Source organism: Sparus aurata, chromosome 8, assembly GCF_900880675.1.
Source record: "Sparus aurata chromosome 8, fSpaAur1.1, whole genome shotgun sequence".
NCBI classification, from domain to species: domain Eukaryota; kingdom Metazoa; phylum Chordata; class Actinopteri; order Spariformes; family Sparidae; genus Sparus; species Sparus aurata.
This window is the reverse complement of record NC_044194.1, coordinates 35,063,915-35,084,197: the sequence shown is the minus strand read 5'-3', so window position 1 is coordinate 35,084,197 and position 20,283 is coordinate 35,063,915. Positions and strand designations below refer to the sequence as shown.

General features: G+C 43.7%; 1 protein-coding gene across 2 annotated transcripts in view; it reads right to left on the bottom strand.

Moving 5' to 3' along the window:
* LOC115587316 (NT-3 growth factor receptor-like) overlaps window positions 1–20,283 on the bottom strand; it is a 246,202-nt gene that overhangs the window by 158,427 nt on the left and 67,492 nt on the right. For both annotated transcript variants that reach the window (XM_030427129.1, XM_030427130.1), the window contains exon 5: window positions 3,432–3,586. In XM_030427129.1, the coding sequence (XP_030282989.1) occupies window positions 3,432–3,586 (155 nt within the window). The remainder of the gene's footprint in view (window positions 1–3,431; window positions 3,587–20,283) is intronic.

Genomic DNA, 20,283 nt, shown 5'->3' with positions numbered 1-20,283 from the left:
ATCATTTCTCATCCAATGATAGAACTTGAACAAAACAAAAAAAACATTGCATACTACATACTACATACTACAATGGTTTGTTTTTTTCATCAGTGCAATAAACATTTTGTGAAAAAATCGTGCCAGAGAATCGTGATCTCAATTCTAAGCAAAAAAATCGTGATTCACATTTTTTCCAGAATCGTGCAGCCCTACTGTACAAGATGCCAAAAGAAAACATTTCTCGGATATTATTCTGTCTAACCGTCATAAGCCTTGTGTTTTGTGTAATACTATTGACTTTATTCTTTATGCCCCACAGACTGCCTGTATGGAGGCGTCCCCTGATGTGTGTGAAAACTTCCTTCACTTTTTTATTGGAAAGGTTGCTTCAATTCGGGCTCAAATCTCACCTTCCGCTTATGACCCCTCAGTCTCTGTCCCCTGCTCTGCTGTCTTCAACCAGTTTGAGCCTGTGACTCTTTTCCTTCCTTCTTTACAGGAGATTGTTGGTCATTTGAAGCCATCGGGTTCTCCAAATGATGCTGTCGCACCTCGACTATTTAAAGAGGTTTTCCACACTGTAGGACCATCTGTTATTGCACTAACTAATAGCAGTCTGTCCTCAGGTGTGGTCCCTGAAAATTTTAAACATGCAGTAGTACAACCTCTGATTAAAAAACCTGCTCTAGATCCAGCAGTCCTTGCCAATTTCAGGCCTATCTCCAAACTGCCTTTTCTTTCCAAAATCCTGGAGAAGGTTGTGCAGAGCCAATTAATGGCCTTTCTGAAGGAACACAATTTCCAAGAGGTTTTCCAATCCGGTTTTAAATCCCTGCACAGCATTGAATCAGCTCTTTTAAGAGTTTTTAATGATATATTTTTAACTACGGACTCTGGTGACTGTGTGATCCTTGTGCTTTTAGAGTTAACTGCTGCATTTGACACAGTGGATCATGAAATTTTAATCACACGCTTGAAGCAGTGGGTGGGCATCGGGGGTCTAGCACTGGAATGGTTCAGGTGGTACTTGACTGATCGAACATTTTCTCTCAGCCTTGGTGACTCAGTATCCTTCTCTGCTCCTCTCTCGTGTGGGGTCCCTCAGGGCTCACTTCTTGGCCCTCTCTTCTTCTCTCTCTATCTGCTCCCACTTGGTTCCATACTTAGGAAGCACAACATTTCATTCCACTGTTATGCAGACGACAGTCAGATTTACATACCTCTTAAAAAGAATGATGAACACAATGTCAGACGAATACTTAAGTGTCTTGACGACATAAAAGCCTGGATGGCTCTTAACTTTTTAAAATGTTAACGACAAAAAGACAGAAGTGATGGTTTTTGGTGGTGCCACTGAAACCCTCCCTGTAGATCTGGGCTCCTTGGCCCAGAATATTAAACTGAATATCACAATCCTAGGGTTTAAAGTGGACCCTGAACTTAACCTTGACTGTCAGATCAAGGCTGTTGTAAAATCTAGCTTCTTCCATCTGAGGCAGCTGGCCAAAATAAAGCCAATTCTTTCAAGGCAGCACTTTGAGAAGGTAACCCATGCCTTTGTAACCACACAGCTGGATTACTGTAACACACTGTATGTGGGGGTCAGTGGGTCCTCCATCACCCGTCTCCAGATGGTACAGAATGCAGCTGCACGTCTTTTAACTGGCACACGCAAATATGAGCACATTTCTCCCATTTTAGCTTCAATCCACTGGCTATTCAATTCCGGATCCATTTTAAAATTCATCTATTTGCTTTTAAATCCCTGAATGGTCTTGCCCCGCCCTACCTCTCTGAGTTTCTACACCCTTATATACCCGCCCGCTCTCTCAGGTCAGATAATCAGCTGCTCCTGAGTGTGCCTAAATCTAAGCGGAAGCTCAGAGGGGACCGTGCTTTTGCTGTGTCAGCTCCTAAACTATGGAATGATCTGCCTTTGCCCGTTAAACAGGCCCCTTCTTTGTCGGTTTTTAAATCGCTTTTAAATCCCATCTCTTCTCCATAGCTTTTGACACCTAGTAAGAGGTCGACTTGATCTTATTTCTTATTTCTATGTCTATGTATATCTATGTCTTTATATATATATATATTTATATATATATATATGTTTATATATATATATATATATATATAATAAAAAGCCAGAGTTCACATTTTTTACTGGCTGAGGCCCTCTAGGGTCACATAGTAGGAAAACAAAGTGGATGTGGAAATCCGTGGTAACAGAGATTGGATATGTAAACTGTAGGAATGGATTCATAATGATGACATTACGAATCATTGATGATATGATGATATTCATCACCTCAGTTCTATCTGATTACCCTCCAGCGGCAACAGCGGTATAATGCTGCTTACACATTGATGCTTCAGTATTAGTTAAATAAGTAACTAATTAATGATGTCATATATAATAATATCAGTCAGAGAGGCCAAACCAGTACTTTCACTTTAATACTCTATCTACATTTTGCTACGGACACTGGGGTACTTTTACTTAATTAAATGATGCAAATACTTCTTCCACCACTGGCTAATATGTGGCTTAGGTGCTATTATTTTATCTATTATTATTAACATAATGTAACACAAAGTGGTCACATACCTCTTCACCAGATAAAATCTTACCAAGTGCAACAAATTGGTCAGGGCCGGCTCTGCTGAACTAGTCCCTACAAGCAATTTGTGGGTTACAATTGCATTTGATTTATTTATTTAAATACAATTTAAATATATTTTCACCTTCAAATGTGGGTTTAGCAATCTCATCTAAATCTGCAATCTATTTAGATCCTGTAGCTGTTTCGAATCTAGCCCACTTAGTGAAACAATAGTGTCAATAGCACCCTAAAAAAAAAAAATGTTGGCAACTTTTGGTCTGTGTACCAAGGACTTCAGTTTCCCCAATGTTCAACTTCACACTGGGTATATGCAGCAGTATTGGGATGTAATTGGAGCAAGGGACCCTTTTGCAATGAGATCAAACCAGCTGTGAGGTCTGTCAACATGATGAGGTTCCAACTCATGAGTACTTTGTACTGTTGCATTATTACAATACCGCAGTAATCATGGGTCTGACCTCAAACGAAAACGAATGTAGACCAGGAGGGTAACACACATACACACACACTTTAGTTTTAGATTTACATTACTTTAGTATTTCATGTTTGAAGAGGTTGAATAATGGTTTAATGTAATATCTCTGGTACAGTATAATAATTAGAAGGCTGGAGATTGCCAATATTGTTTTACTTTCCACAAATCCATGAATAAGACAATAAAAAAAAAACAGTTAAGGTATCCTAGTTAGCCAATCCAATACCATGGAATTCACATAAACCCAGCTATAGTATTAATACAAAAAATATATATATCAACAGTCAGAATTCCCAATCTTTAAGGTCCAAGTGTGCATATTATGTTTGAATGCTAATTTTGTTTTAACTTACCACAACTGCTAATGTTCATGTCCTGCAGGAGTATCTTCTTATAGCCATCAGCACAGTATACCTGTTGACTGCTTAGCCCTGCACCTCCTTTCTGTTGCCATAGCTGCAGCCAGCGGATCTCACAGCTGCAGGCAAACACCACCTCCTCTAAATGACTGGAGAGAAAAAATAAAGATACAATATTAGCAATATGCCAAATGCAAATGTCATTAGTGACATTTTCACCTTTAAACTACAAGTGAAAGGAGTCGAAACTTAAAAGAATGACTATAACAGCACTAATTAAGTGCCAAGAGCTTTCAAGAAATCTTTGTTCAGTAAGTTATTGAGCGACACCTTCAGTTGGCCCACACCGAGATAACTGAATAGGCAGTATCCCAAGTGCAGCATTTCCCAGGGGGGGCTGACCATGGACCATTTCACAGACTAGAGAATTGGGGAAGTTGAATGTATGCCTGAAAGTGGATAGACACACAAAACAAACACATGCATGCACACGGACACACATGTGTGCTTACACACTGACACGTACACACACTCACACACACATACACACACACACTGTTCACTGCTCTCTGTACATAGAGTACATCATGCTACAGTGCAGACCTTTCTACTTGCCCTGGGAGATTACATCGGTCTCTGACACAGCTGTTTTTGTACCACCGCAAGCTAATGCCAGGTTAGCCATGGAGAAGCTACACCAATCCATTAGCCAACACTAGTCCGCCCACCCAGACAGCATTGTGATAGCGGCAGGAGACTTTAATCATGCCAACTTGAAGTCAACAACTGTCAAAACTCCACATATATGTGAACTTCCGAACAAGAGAAAGTAACAGTATGGATCAAGTCTAATGTAACATCACCAAGGCATTCAAGGCCAGCCCTCTGCCCCATCTGGGAATCTCAAACCATCTGTCTCTGTCTCTGATCCCAGTGTAAAAGATAGAAAAAGGAAACAAAACATTTTGGTATTTTATTTTATTATTATTAATTACACCAAAATCCATCACATGATGTGTTTTAGTTTCTTTTTACTTGAAATATGGATTATTCAAATTTTTGTGTTTTTTTTGTCCTTCATTTTTACAAACTCGTGCTTTTATTTTGAAAGTCTGCGGATATGATGTGTGTAGCTCCCTTTCCCGGTCTGCACTGTTCCTGACAGAGAGGGGTATGTAGTTGAGGCTCCGGGATTGAAAAGTTATGTTTTTGAGTTTTAAAGCTAATTTAATGAATGAATGTTAATGTAACACCGTTCTGAGATGTGAGATTTTGAGCAAGACAAATGAAGTTATTTTGCCGCAATTTCTCCCTGTGTGTGTGTGTGTGTGGTTTGCATGTGCTAAAGCATTCTCCATGTAATGCCTATATGCAAAATGGATTTTATTTTTTTGTGTTAGGCCTTTTGTGGAGAGGATGACTGTCCCACTCACATCCATATTGTTTTATGTCGCCATCTTACAGGTATGTGTGTGGTTGCTCAGCTTACATTTGTCATGAGAGATGTTTGTGTGGAGATATGTGATCATTTTTGGGAGATAGTGCTGCATTTGCAGTCTGCGCTGTTCCTGACTGAGGGAGGCCTTTTGTGTAGAGGATGACTGTCACACTCACATCCATATTGCCATCATACAGAAATAAAGCTTCAGTGTGAAACCACCCCTGTGTCCCGTGTTATTTTGCCAAAACACAACGCAGTGTAGTCGGGGCCTGCAGACCGTTCGGCTACAGCAGCATATAAAATGCTCAGCTGTAGACAAAGACCAACTATAAAGACAGTCAAAGTATGAATTGAGGAAGTCACCTCAGCCCTGCAGGACTGCTTCGAGGACACAGACTGGATTGTTTTTGCTGAGGGGACAGATCTGGAGGGACACACATCAGCTGTCCTTTCATACATAAACTTCTGTGCTGAGACTATTTCAGAGACAAAAACTGTTTAAGTGCTCCCCAACCAGAAACCATGGTTGAACTACAAGGCGAGAACTCTGCTCAGGAAAAGGGATTCTGCATTTAAGTCTGGGGACCTGCAGGCCTACAAACAAGCACAGTGACGCCTGAGGAGAGCCATCAATGAGGCCAAACACAGCTACAAGCAGTGCATAGAGGGGCAATTCAATAGCAACAACTCCAGAAGCATGTGGCAGGGGATAAAGACTCTGACCAGCTATAAGGACAGCTACTAACTCCACAGAACGCACACTGCCAGACTGCCAGGTTGCTGCTGACACACATCTGGCATTACATAGGTTCACATCTCAGCCGACCTCACCTAGACCACACACATCTCTCATCAGCTGGGGACGGCCCAACAGAGACGTTAAAGTCTGTGTAAAGCAAAATCAGCCATTTTCTTCTAAACACATTAAACAGGTCATAAATGTGTTTACTTAAAACACGTAAAAGCCATTCGGCCATGTAGAATTTAATTTTGGAGCTAGGCTCACAAACTGTTTTTCAACATTTCTGTGTTCAGGATTTAATGGGCAGGTCAGAGATCATGCAAATCAGAGGGCCGCGTTACGTAACACGGCCCTTTGATTTGCATAAACCCGGCCCTGCTGCGGAAGTGGTATAAATAACTGTCTTTGGCGACTTATATGAGGGAAACAAATGTCACAGCTGTATGTGGAGAAGCGTCTGTCCTCCTGTCCGTCCTCCGCCTGTCCTATCGACTCTCCCTCACATTTCTGCTCAGAAAACAGCATTTGTCACACTTGTCACAAGAGTGTTTAACTCACAGAGTGTTTGACGAAAATAAATCACCGCGACTGCCAGCCCTCCTGACCGAGACTTTAGGGAACTGTCCCCCAGAAAACAGCCTCCGTCCCCGCGAGTGACAGAGTCAGACAGCGTCCTGTTTACTGATGGTGATTATGTATAATTATGTCATTTAGCGCGAAAAACTCCCCTCCGTCACTTTCCAGGATGTTTGGTGGGTCAGGATCTCAATCACTACACATTATAAAAGCATCCATATGATAACTGTCCGCGGGTTTAGATAGACAAGGGGAACACCTGGGGAGACACCGACGTCATTAACATGACGTGTCCCCCCCTGCGCCGCATTCACAGCAGAAAGAAGTGCTTGTTTTTCCATGATTTAGAGACCTGATTTTATATACTTAGCAATTTTTTTAATCTTTCAAATTTGGCTCAGTGGTCAATGATACATGTTTCTATGGTGTGACAAACTCATAACACAATTTTTTTGCCGCTTTACACGGTCTTTAAGACCACTGCAGCTTTTTTTTGGGGGGGGGGGGGGTTTGCGCAAAGGCAGCGTGCACAACTCAGGTGGCGTCATGCTACATTTGCATATCTAATAAGCACCGTGCAGCTGGGCTGCGCTCCTCTCCATGTAACTTCTCTGTCCCACTCAGGGGGAAGAGCAAAGGAGGAGCACACAGTGATATAACAAAAAAAAAAAAAAGAACGGTTCCCAGCTGCGACTCGGATCCGATCGTTCATGGGACACGGAGGTTTATCGCTGCGAGCATTTTGTTTTCACAGACTAACCTCGCCTCATAACAATTCCGTGACCTCCTGTTAGCTCGGAGCTACGTCTGCAAGTCCAGATGTACATGATGCTGATAATGACACCATTGTGTTAGTAACTTTAACTGTTTTCTCCTTCCTTGTTTAATTTTACTGTGACTTACGTTTTTTTATTCATACCACTCAATTAATTGTTTTCCAGCTGCCTGTAAGACATTACGAGACAGTATGCAGGAGCTTCAGATACAAACAACCAGATCTTGCATCGCAGGCTGACGCTGTGAGGAGTTCAGCTCGGAGTCGATCGAGAACAAAGAGGGTAAGATTTATTAGATTAGATCCGTTTTTGGTCAATGTGACTATTTTTCAGGTGCATTATTAGATGTGTTGTATCCATACGCAGTGCATCGCGCAGTACTGATCATCTTCATTGATTGTTTTTACAGCTGCTGGAAGCGAGACAGAGTGCTAGCTGAGGATGAGGTGGACCTTTGGAAGTGCGCCACCATGGACCTGATGTCTGAGGAGGAAGACGGCACGAGATGGTGCAGTGTTTCCCCTAGGATTTTTTTCAGCAGTGAGGGCAGGCTCTCCAGGGAGCCGTGGCGGCGTAAACAAATGACACTTGACTGCCGATTTGACTTTTATGCCCAGCATAATCCCCCTTTTTATTGAATGGCTGGCATGGAAAATGGCTTTTTAAAGGCTGAATGTAAAAATAAAAAATAATAACAAAAATACAGCAATAATATAGAAAAAAATAAAACAATAAATAATAATTTCTTGATGGGGCTGTAGAATCAGTGGCAAAGTTTGCATCTTTGTCCTGCACCATCACTTTGCTCTCGTGCTCCTTCACTCGGCTCTCCCCCTGCTGTACTCTGCTCTCCTTCACTTTGTTCCACTGATCCTCCCTGTCTAATGTTACTTGTCTTATACGAGTTAGATAATTTACACTCACATCGCATATGATTACAAGTGTGAACACAATTTGTTACCTAACCATCATCATTTGAGTCAGTAAAAGGCTACTGATACCTGACTGGCGTCATCTTCATCAGGTGTCTTTCTCTTCTTTGAGAAATATTTGAACAAGCTCATCTGAAAATGCAGTCAGCAGTTACATCATGGCGTGTATATATTCGCTTAATGCTATCAGTTAGTTTACTCACGTTAGCGACACTGAGTTGAGTTGGCACCGGGCCCAATTAATTAAGCTACCGATATGTTACGTAACCTTAGCTGGCCATCAATATTTTGCGAATGTCTATTTAACTCATAAAATCTATCATAAGTTTTCTTAAGCTAATAAGTCTACCTTTTCTCTGGTGAGTCGTTGCCCTATTTTCATGACACTCCTCTGACTCTCTGACCTGGTGCCTGGGTGCTTGACCTGATGTCACTTTCAAGGCCGCGCTCTCGCGAGCAATAAACGTCGATGGTCGGGGGGGGGGGGGGATCTACTCCAAAGAGTAGATACTGAGCAAGATAGTAATCTAGTTTACCTCAGCACTCGTGACACCCGTGGAGGGCTGCCACTCCTAAATGAATGTAGAGGAAACACTGTGATGGGATGCCTGTATGGATTGTGCGACCTCCGCGAAAGGAAATTGGGGTTTATAATGAGCCAGGGTGACCAATAGTGACAGATCTGCCAACCAATCACAAGTGAGTTTGCTTGTCTAAAAGTAGTGGTTTCATCCAATACTGAGTGAGGAAATTCAAGCCAGCCCACACATTCTCGGGCCAGACGTGGTTTCGCTGCTATTCATATGCAAATAGGAGGCGTTCACACCTCCGGGAGCTCCACATACATCATTCGTTTTCGTCAGTATGTGACACAGACGAACGCGACGTTCACAGGCTGTAAATTGTCATTAACTGCCGAAAATTAGAGAGATTTCTGGCCGTTTACGGGGACGAAAATCCCACTTTTCATGCAGTGTTATAATATCAATTTTACATCAAGATTGCTCTTTGCACTGGAATCAATAGCTTCCCTAGCAAAGGTTTATTCACGCCCGAACTGTAACCACATACTTCAATATTAGGATGCTCTTTCCACAGTAAAATCTGCTTATTATACAGTCTTAATTGCAGTGGATCAGGCAATGGCTACTGTATGTAGTGTAATGCTATGTTAATATGACTGCTTACACTCATGTTTAAGTTTTAACAACTCTTTTATGGACTGAGTAATTAAACTAAAGACGTGTTACTACATATTTTTCAGTCGGAATTGCGCATACCCACTTTAAATATTCCCACTGATGCACATCTTCATTACGTTGTTTGAGGGAACTGTAGGTAACTGTATACTTGTGGACACAACCGTCTCTAATGCTAATGTAGTCCTCCAGGATTTCAGCTGTAATTTTTCTTATTTTGACAAACTAACCCGTGACAACAGACAAGTTAAAGTTTTAAGGCTCTAACAGTTGGTAGCTGTTGTTGATTTTGTTCAAATGCGCAAAATTGTCATTGTATGGTTTACTGTTCTTCAGACGATCGGGCTGAATTAGTTAAGTTTTAGCCCCTTGCTCTTTCTCTCACTGTGACAATGCACTTTGTGGGGGCTGGGAGACCTGTAGGACGACAAACCATTTGATGAAAAAAAAGTCCACTGTAATAAGTAGTACTGTAGTCACAGCAGCCCTTAGTCCTCTGTTTTCACAGGACAGGGGCGGCTGTGGCTCAGGGGTATAGCCAGCGTCTCCTTATCAGAAGTGAGCTGGTTTGATTCCCCTGGACTGCATGGCAAAATGCCTTTGAGCAAGATACTGAACCACTGCCATCAATGTATGAATGTATGTATTAATTACCATAAGTTGCTTTGGACAAAAAGCATCTAAATGAAAACTATCCCCCTGATTAAAAGGGGATGAGGTGTGGGTGGGTGAAATTATTCACCCTGAATGAGGTTCGCATTACATATGGAGTAAGATTTGTGTCTTTATTACATAAAATAAATGATCTGAGAGATAAAAAAAAATGTTTGAGAGAAATAATTATCACACTGATAACTTACTACCTTTGTTCATCATATACAACCTCCTGTACAGTTTTACTCAATGGACTCAGAATAAACTATTTTGTTTTGATGAACAAGCAGTGCTTTCAGGCTAGCAAGTGCAAAGGTAGAAACTAGCTCACTACTCATTAAATAATTAGCGATTAGCTTTACTAGCGATTAGCATGCTAATAATATAATACACATTCATGAATATGAGTGCTATTCTTTGTCCATGACAATCTGGGAAACACATCAGTAATAACAAACTAGCTTACATTGAGGATAGCCTATTTAATGTTTAATCTTCAGTGATGTTAGCTGAGCTGAACTCCACATTACTAACCAGTTAAACATCCTTTAATACCTCTGATCTGTTATTCTCTAATCTGATAGGTCTCGACAGTCATTCTTATGATGGGAATGATTTTGATTACAACTTGCTCAGCTAGCTACCCATCGAGTTGTGTGTTACCCAAACTTTGGAGTCTCCGCGCTCAACTAAGGCAGCGCATCTATAGAGCTTAATAGTGAGGTTCCGGAAGTGAAAATGCCATTAATATTCTGCATATAGATTTTGATTATTGGCCATAATGTCGTAACCATCCAAAGTAGACTAACCACGAGTTATCAGATTGTCAAACGATGATATATGATCCTGTAGAAGCCACAAATCCGTATGATATCAATCTTGTTTTGAGAAAAACAGGTTTTATTCGCGATGTCATGGAGAAGTACTACACTACCCATAATCCTATAGTGTAACAGCGACGTCTCTGATTGGTGGAGCTCGCTGTTACCATGGAAATGTTTACCAAACCCGCAAATTCCATGTTAGCTAGTTACTGCTAACACTGAACTCTACGATCGTTTACCACAGAGCGACCATGATTTCACTTTCTGACCCACTGCGTTCATTTAGTGATGAGGAGAAGAGTTTATTAAGGGTTCAGCCGAACATGAAATTTGCGGGTTCGGTAAACATTTACACGGTAACAGCGAGCTCCACCAAACAGAGACGTTGCTGTTACATTTGCAATGGTTTATGGGATGTGTCACTTTTTTCTCAGTTTTCCAACATTTTGTTTGCGCCGAATTAAATGTTTTATGGTCACGATTCATCTGCTAGCTGATTGGCTTGGTTCCAGGCCTAAAACTCTTTATATAAGGATTTTATGCAACGTCAATAGAGCAAATGAATGGCAAATTCACTTCCGGAACCAGAGCCGTTAAAAAAGTGGGCGGTCACTGTTGAGCTCTATGCTGGTGGATCTATGCCGGCCACCTGACTGGCCAATAGGAATGTGGCCCCGCCCATGACATTATTTTCACAGCGAGAGCTAAATCCTGACACGTGAGAAAGAAACTGCATCGAGAGCAAAGACTTAGGTTTTGAGAGAGAGAAGAAAAACGTTTGAGAGAAACGCATCTTTTTTTTGAGAGAAAATGTTTTCACACACACTGTTTTCGCCACTCCTAAATCCTAGCCACCACTCCTTCAAATTTCTTCTTTTTTATGTTTTTTTTTAAATTGTCGCAAATACACCACCGCCGCATCATATCTCCACCTTCATAGCAGAGTCCTGCACTGGGTCAGGTGTCGCGAGTGCTGAGGTAAACTAGATAACTATCTTGCTCAGTATCTACTCTTTGGAGTAGATTCCCCCCCCCCCACCATCGACGTTTATTACTCACGAGAGCGCGGCCTTGAAAGTGACATCACGTCAGGCACCCAGGCACCAGGTCAGAGAGTCAGAGGAGTGTCATCTTGAAAATAGGGCAACGACTCGCCGGAGAAAAGGTAGACTTATTAGCTTAAGAAAACTTATAATAGATTTTATGAGTTAAATAGACATTCGCAAAATATTGATGGCCAGCTCAGGTTACGTAACATATCGGTAGCTTAATTAATTGGGCCCGGTGCCAACTCAATTCAGTGTCGCTAACGTGAGTAAACTAACTGATAGCATTAAGCGAATATATACACGCCATGATGTAACTGCTGACTGCATTTTCAGATGAGCTTGTTCAAATATTTCTCAAAGAAGAGAAAGACACCTGATGAAGATGACGCTAGTCAGGTATCAGTAGCCTATTACTGACTCAAATGATGATGGTTAGGTAACAAATTGTGTTCACACTTGTAATCAGATGCGATGTGAGTGTAAATTATCTAACTCGTATAAGACAAGTAACATTAGACAGGGAGGAGCAGTGGAACAAAGTGAAGGAGAGCAGAGTACAGCAGGGGGAGAGCCGAGTGAAGGAGCACGAGAGCAAAGTGATGGTGCAGGACAAAGATGCAAACTTTGCCACTGATTCTACAGCCCCATCAAGAAATTATTATTTATTGTTTTATTCTTTTCTATATTATTGCTGTATTTTTGTTATTATTTTTTATTTTTACATTCAGCCTTTAAAAACGCATTTTCCATGCCAGCCATTCAGTAAAAAGGGGGATTATGCTGGGCATAAAAGTCAAATAGGCAGTCAAGTGTCATTTGTTTACGCCGCCACGGCTCCCTGGACAGCCTGCCCTCGCTGCTGAAAAAAATCCTAGAGGAAACACTGACACTGATAGCAAAAAATGTATATTGGAGAGTAGTGCTGCACGATTTGATGAAAATGGACTATATTATATATACTATATTGCGATTTGCGATTGTGATTACGAAATTATAAATGAATGAGTCATGAGTCTTCTTGCTTGAATATCAAGGACAACACAGAGAATTACAATAGACAATGTAATGTAAGATTACAATGACACAAAAAATACAAAACCTGAAGTTTACAGTACTTGTGTCTTTTTGAGGTATTTTCGTATGGTGTGACACTTGCAAATGTATCCGTAATTGTTCGTTGTTGTGGTCGTTTCAGGCGTTTTCGTTTTTCAGTTGTATCTTTCACGTTACTTTGTTGGGCTTTCATTTGAATGCATTCTTCGTATTTTTCTTTATGGTGGTTCAAGTGTTGATATTGGTCGTATTGCGGCGGGATGTAGTGACTTTAGCTATGCATGTTTTACACTGTTCAGTGTTGTCGTACCTGAATCCAAAGTTCCGCTACGTTTTCTTTTTTCCGCTTTTCCGTGAGGGTCGCGGAGATGTTTTATCCCTTTTTCAGGGGAGGTTGATCCAGTGACTGTGGGCGAAGGCCAGGGCACACCCTGAACGAGTCGCCAGCTCATTGCAGGACCCTTGCTGATGGCAGTGGCTGCCACACAGGTTCCAACTGCGCATCAGGAGCAATTATGGGGTTCAGTATCTTGCTCAAGGATACTTCGGCCTGTAGCTCAGTTTCACCCCAGGGGAGCCGGGATTTGAACCAGTGACCTTCCGATCCTCGGCGTCCATGTTGGCTGCTCTGCTCTGCTGAAAGCCCTGTAGTCACGTGACTAACCTGCAGCTGCACACAGTGTGGATGTGGCGTCACCATGCTCCACACCACACGGGAGATAGTCCCGTTCATTGTAATATTTGTACTGATATGGCTCTATTTTCAAGTAGGCTACATGTTGAATGTCTGTATTTTTCAAAATGTTAGATAAAGATTTTCATTTCTTTTTTTTTTAAAAAGAGAGAGTCCTGTTCACAGGCACACACATGCATATTTGTTTACATTAAATCGCAAATCGCAGTCTTTTATGCGATTACATAATTGCACAGCATGACACTGCGATTCGATTAATCGTGCAGCACTATTTGAGAGTTAAAAAAAGTATTGAGACGGATTTTTTTTTCTCAGAAATAATTTTAAAAATGTCAAATTTATATTTTTTTATGTTCTATGAGAAAATACTTTCTCTCAAAACTTTCTTTAGTCTCAAATATTATTATTTTTTGCTATCAGAGTGATAATTATTTCTCTCAAACATTTTTTTTTCTCTCAGATCATTTATTTTCTCGCATGTAATAAAGACACAAATCTAACTCCATAATTACATGCATCACATTGGGGCAAAATTCTGGCACACGGATTGTGAATCTGCACATGTTGTTGGTGTGCACTGCAGATAATGCAAAAATCAGATGCATAAAATAGAAGTATGAGTGACATGAAAAAATTTATAAATATGAGAAAGTAATCATTGTGTTTCAAAGTTTCTATGTGAATGTATGAGGGACTTGGAATAGCTTGAAAATGGCCGGGTTCGAAGTGTTTTCTAATTGACTTCCATTATAACTAAGCTAAGACTAAGCTTCGAAGAGCGTTGAATATCCTGAAAAGTTTTGATGGCATTTAAAACTTGAATAATAGCTTAAATATTGAAAAAAATTGGAATATTTCAAAGTTTGAATGGTGTTTGTAGATGAAAGCATGAGTGAGCAGTGTGAAAAAGTGGGGTATTTTAATGGAATATTTGTGATTATCTGAATAATAGCAATAATGTCCTAATTGAGATGATTATTTAAAAGTTTGAATTAAGTTTATATGCTGAAAAATGTGGAACAAGAAAGGTGGCAATAAAGCACTATGGAAGAGTAATACAGAATTCCTGCTCTGGAAAGGATTCACAAAGTGAAATGAAGTGTTGGAGAAATGTCATTATAAAACCTGGTTTCAATTCAACACCTCATAATCTGCGTCATCAATGGGCCCTGTCTCCAAAATGTTTTAGGTATGGGTCAACATTTATATAAATTAAGATGCACCCCTTCTCATGATCAGAGTGATTGGCAGTGCCTTTACTAATCTGCATTTAATACTGAGCATATCTTTTCTATTCTTTCAATTTGTACACACAGGCATTTCTATAAGAATGTCTTCTGTGCATCTCATCCCTTAGGTGAAGAATAGTTTTTGAGCAACATCATAGAACTGTTGCATAGCATTACACGTGTTTACTTCATGATACACGTTTATAAGTCCAACTATTTACAATGTAATGAGCTTTGTTTGTAGTTAGCATCTACATATCATCTGGCAAATTCTAACAGACCTGTGATTTCAAAGGGGTATTGCACTCAGAAGCTGTGGGGTGCGCCAAATCCTGCAAAATGCCAATTTTTCATAATGTTCCTTTAATAAATATTAAGTACATATGCAAGTGTCCAAAAACAAATATTGTCATTTGTTAATTTGGATTTGGATTTAGATGTTTGATTAATCAATTAATTAACACTGTGGTAGATTAACCTTCGAATTTTCAATTTTTTTCTCATCAACAGTGCTTTTCTTATGCCGTAGCAGGAAAAGCACAAAAATCTCTGGGTGAGGTTAGAAAAAAAGACATTTTGTAGGGCTGTCAAGTGATTTCAAAGTGTTGTTTGAGGAACAATGGAACATCCTCCAGATCGCGCTTCATCCTCCAGTTATTTTACTCAAGAATTTGAATTAGTTTAAGAGTCAGAGGTTAAGAACCATGACTTGAAGCAACAAAAAAGAAATCTTTATGAAAACCATCATCATTGATAAAGACGTTGCAGTAATTGGCTGGTTTCCTTTTTTCCATTTCCATTTTTGCCAAGCCAAAACCGGCTCTGCCCCCAGTGATCCCAAGCGGACTTCCCGCTGGGCCATGAATCAAGAGATTCATAAACAGCGTTACGGACTAGTCATGACTTCCCTCTGGCTATTGGACTGACACTGCGAGTCCACAGTGGAGCCAAGAACACCTGAGGAAACCAAAACCACGGTCTTCAACTCTCCAGACAAAGTAGGCTGAACATCCTGCATACAGCTAGATTCACACCCATGAAACATGCGTTGGTGTCTTAGGTTCTGAACTGTAATTTCACAATCTGCCCGTGTTCACATAACCCTTACGACTTCACTCATTACAGTCTCCACATTTTCCATTATCTTTTGTTATAAATCTAAATTGCCATTTCATTTATTCACCCCAAATTATTAAGTAAATAAAGATATTTAACCGTCTGTCGTTGTCTGTGCAGGTTTGTATTTAATGTGAAGTCACTGCTTCAAATATGAGATTGAATTCATTGATTTGAAATCGATTAAAACTGTTCCGAGCTAAACTTGTACAGTCGGATTTGATTAATTTCCCTCCAGATTATTCAACAGAGGTGGTGCCCCATTTACGAGTGTGATTTTAATCGACGGTGATTAATTACATTTATTAAGTAGTATACCTCCTGCATATAATATGTCTTGCTGGAATTACAAACCTCTAGTGACTTCAGCTTCATAGAAATGACTACTCGGGAGTGCTTACTATGGGTGTGGAAATTAATCGTTTTAACGATGCATCGCGATACGGATGTGGACAATTATGCATCGATGCAGTGACACACCATAATTGATTATAGCCTACTGCTGTAAGTTGTTGGTTTTCGGGCCACGCCAATACAAGTCTTACTGTCATGGCTCGATCTGCCCCGATTTATTCGGGGACATATGATTGTGTGCACCGTGCTTCTTTTTCTGTGTTTGTTTCTAGTTTCAGTGTGGAGAGCGGCAGGAGGCGGGGCTGACCCACTTAGGCAGGCGCAGCGAGCCACACCTGGTTCCCATCACCATCTAATCACCTGCTCCATAAGAAGCCAGCTCTGACTCGACTCCAGTGCCAGATAATTCCGTCTCATCGGTAGAGCTTGTCACCAGTGTTCTCGACGTCCCGGTAACGTGTGCACGTACTAAGAGAATTTTGCCCTGACTCTGTTTCTTGTCTCCCTCGTCAGCTCGGTGCCTCGCTGCCCTGCCTGCCACGAGCTCGTCTCCAGCCCACAGCCTCCTGTCGCCAGCCGCCAGCCAACGCGGACACCTTTCGTTTCTACCAGCTGCCAGCCGCCAGCCAACGCGGACACCTTTCGTTTTCTACCAGCTGCCAGCCGCCAGCCAACGCGGACACCTTTTGTTTCTCCTGTCGCCTACTGCCTGCCGTTTTTGCAGCTGCGGACACTTTCTGTTGTTCGTTTTCGACCTGTTATTAATAAACGCCTGTGTTCATCTACTCAGCTTTCCGCTCTTGGGTCCGCCTCCTTCCACACACCGTAACAGAATTATCTGGCCAAGAAAGGACATGGACCCAGCGGAGACCGAGCGCATGAGGCAAGCCCTCACGAACCAAGGCACCCTGGTGGGGCAACACGACACCGCGCTGAGGCAGGTTTTGGAGCACATCCGGGATCTCGCCACCAACATCGGCCAACTCAGCGGACGAATGGATTCGTTCGCGGACCGGCTCGCTTCCCCAGCTCCTGCCACGGAGCCACCACCGGCAGCCCCGCCAGCAGAGCGTCCACCCAGCGCTTCGACACCCCCGCCCCGAGAGCCTTACATCCCGATCCCCGCCAGATACCCAGGTGATTTAGGGGCATGTGCCCAGTTTCTACACCAGTGCTCCTTGGTTTTTAGTCAGCAGCCTAGTACATATTCCACGTCTCAATCGAAAGTAGCTTTTGTGATGAGTCTGCTGTCCGGGCAAGCCTCAGCCTGGGCTTTGGCGGTCTCGAGACAGCAACCTGAGTTAAACACAGACTATAAGCGCTTCTCCGACGAGATGAAAAGAGTTTTTGACCACCCCGTTAAGGGGAGAGAGGCGGAAGGACAGTTACTGAACTTAAAACAGGGAGGACAATCCGTCGCCCAATATGCTGTGTCTTTTCAGATTTTGGCAGTGGAGAGCGGGTGGGACGAGTCCGCTCTCCAAGCCGTGTTTCTCAAAGGGTTGTCAGGTGACATAAAGGACGAGTTAGCAGTGAGGGACCAGACGTCGTCATTGAGCGAGCTGATGGAATTAGCCATCCGTCTGGATAACAGAATGAGAGAGAGGCGTAGGGAAAGAACAGACAGGCAGAGGTTCCGCTCTTTCCCCCACTCGCCTGTCTACGCCACCGCAGCAGCCTCTTCGCCACCACCGCCCTCTCCTCGACCCGCCCTACCGGAGACCTCCCCCGGGAAGCCTGCCCTGGCATCTCAGGAGGAGCCCATGCAGCTGGGGCGAGCCCGGCTGGCCCCTGCGGAGAGACAGCGACGCCTCCACAACCAGCTCTGCATTTATTGTGCCCAGGAGGGACATTTTCTAGCCCAATGCCCGGAGGTGCCAAAAGACCGGGCTCGTCAGTGAGAAGGGGGGCACTGATGAGCCGATCCTCCGCCTCCTCCGCCCGGGTTCAAGTTAAAGGTATGTTACACCAGTCACAACAGACAATTCCAGTGCAAGCTTTAGTAGACAGCGGGGCCGACGACAACTTCATCGACTCTAGCCTGGTCGAGCGACACGGCCTCTTAATGATTGAACTAAAGGGCCCTAAAGAGGTCTTGGCCCTAGATAGCCGACGATTGGACGTCGTCACCCACAAGACTGAACCGCTTAAGCTAACTCTGTCGGGCAACCACCAAGAGTATATTGAACTGTACGTAATTACATCCCCTTTGACCCCCATAGTTCTCGGCTTACCTTGGTTGAAAAAACATAACCCCCACATAGATTGGACGACGGCTACCATTCGGAGCTGGAGCAACCTCTGCCACAAACACTGCCTTCACTCTGCCACCCCCGAGAGGAGCCCCAGCGGTCCAGAACGGCCAGAGGAAATCGACCTGGCCAACGTCCCCAGTGAGTACCATGACTTGCGAGAAGTTTTTAGTAAGGACCGAGCCCTCTCACTTCCGCCACACCGGCCCTACGACTGCGCCATAGACCTACTCCCAGGCTCCCCGCTTCCTACCAGGAGGCTCTACAACCTCTGTAAACCAGAAAAAGACGCCATGGAAACCTACATCAACAACTCCCTAGCGACGGGTCTCATCCGCCCATCCTCATCCCCGGTGGGAGCCGGTTTCTTCTTCGTGGAGAAAAAGGATAAAACCCTGCGCCCCTGCATCGACTACACAGGTTTGAATGACATAACTGTAAAAAACAAATACCCGCTCCCTCTCATTGACTCTGCCTTTGGCCCCCTTCACGGGGCCAAAATCTTTACTAAACTAGACTTAAGAAACGCCTACCACCTCATCCGAATCAGAGAGGGGGACGAGTGGAAAACGGCGTTCAACACTCATCTGGGACATTTCGAGTACTTAGTAATGCCTTTTGGGTTAACTAACGCACCTGCTGTTTTCCAGGCCCTGGTGAATGACGTGCTAAGAGACTTGCTGAACAGGGTGGTTTTCGTGTACTTGGATGACATTTTAATTTTTTCTCACAATATGATGAACATGTTAGCCACGTAAGGGAGGTACTGAGAAGGTTGATGGAAAACAAACTGTTTGTCAAAGCTGAAAAATGTGAATTTCATGCCACTACAGTCCCCTTCTTAGGTTACATAGTGGAGAGGGGGCAGCTCAGACCAGACCCGGCCAAGGTGGAGGCGGTGGTGAATTGGCCCGCCCCGACCACCCGCAAACAGCTGCAGAGGTTCCTGGGCTTTGCCAACTACTACAGGAGGTTTATCAAGGACTACAGCCGCATAGCCGCCCCGCTCACGCAGCTAACCTCACTGAAACAAACCTACGAATGGTCACCTGCTGCTCAAACTTCTTTCAATGACTTAAAAAACATGTTCACTAACGCTCCTGTGTTGATTCACCCAGATCCGGACCTCCAGTTTGTGGTGGAGGTGGATGCCTCTGATTCCGGGGTGGGGGCCGTCCTCTCCCAGCGCTCGCCTGCGGACCAAAAGCTGCATCCTTGTGCGTTCTTCTCTCGTCGCCTCACCCCTGCGGAGAGAAATTACGACGTGGGGAATCGAGAGTTGCTGGCGGTGGTTCTGGCTCTTCAGGAGTGGCGGCACTGGTTGGAGGGAGCGGTCCACCCGTTCATCGTCTGGTCCGACCATAAGAACCTGTCCTACCTTCGCTCAGCACGCAGGCTGAACTCTCGTCAGGCTCGGTGGGCACTCTTCCTCGGCCGCTTTAACTTCACACTCACCTACAGACCGGGCCCGAAGAACCTAAAACCCGACGCCCTCTCACGCCAGTTCGCCCCTGCAGAGGAGGAGCCGGAGACGGAGACCATCCTCCCGCCGTCCTGCGTGGTGGGAGCAGTAAGGTGGGAGGTGGAGCGGGTGGTCGAAGAAGCTCTCCAGGCTCACCCAGCCCCTGACGGATGCCCTCCTGAGCGACTGTTCGTTCCTCCTCCTGCCAGGGCTCCGGTGTTGCAGTGGGGACACTCATCGAAGCTGGCCTGTCATCCGGGGATTCACCGGACCCTCTCTCTCATCCGACAGCGCTTCTGGTGGCCCTCGATGGCAGCAGACACCAGGAAGTTCATCGCGGCCTGCTCAGTCTGCGCCCGAAGCAAACCCTCTCACCGCCCTCCCGCTGGTCTCCTGCAGCCCCTACCCATCCCTCCCCGCCCCTGGTCCCACATTGCGGTCGACTTCGTCACTGGACTTCCCCCATCGGAGGGCAACAACACCATCCTGACCG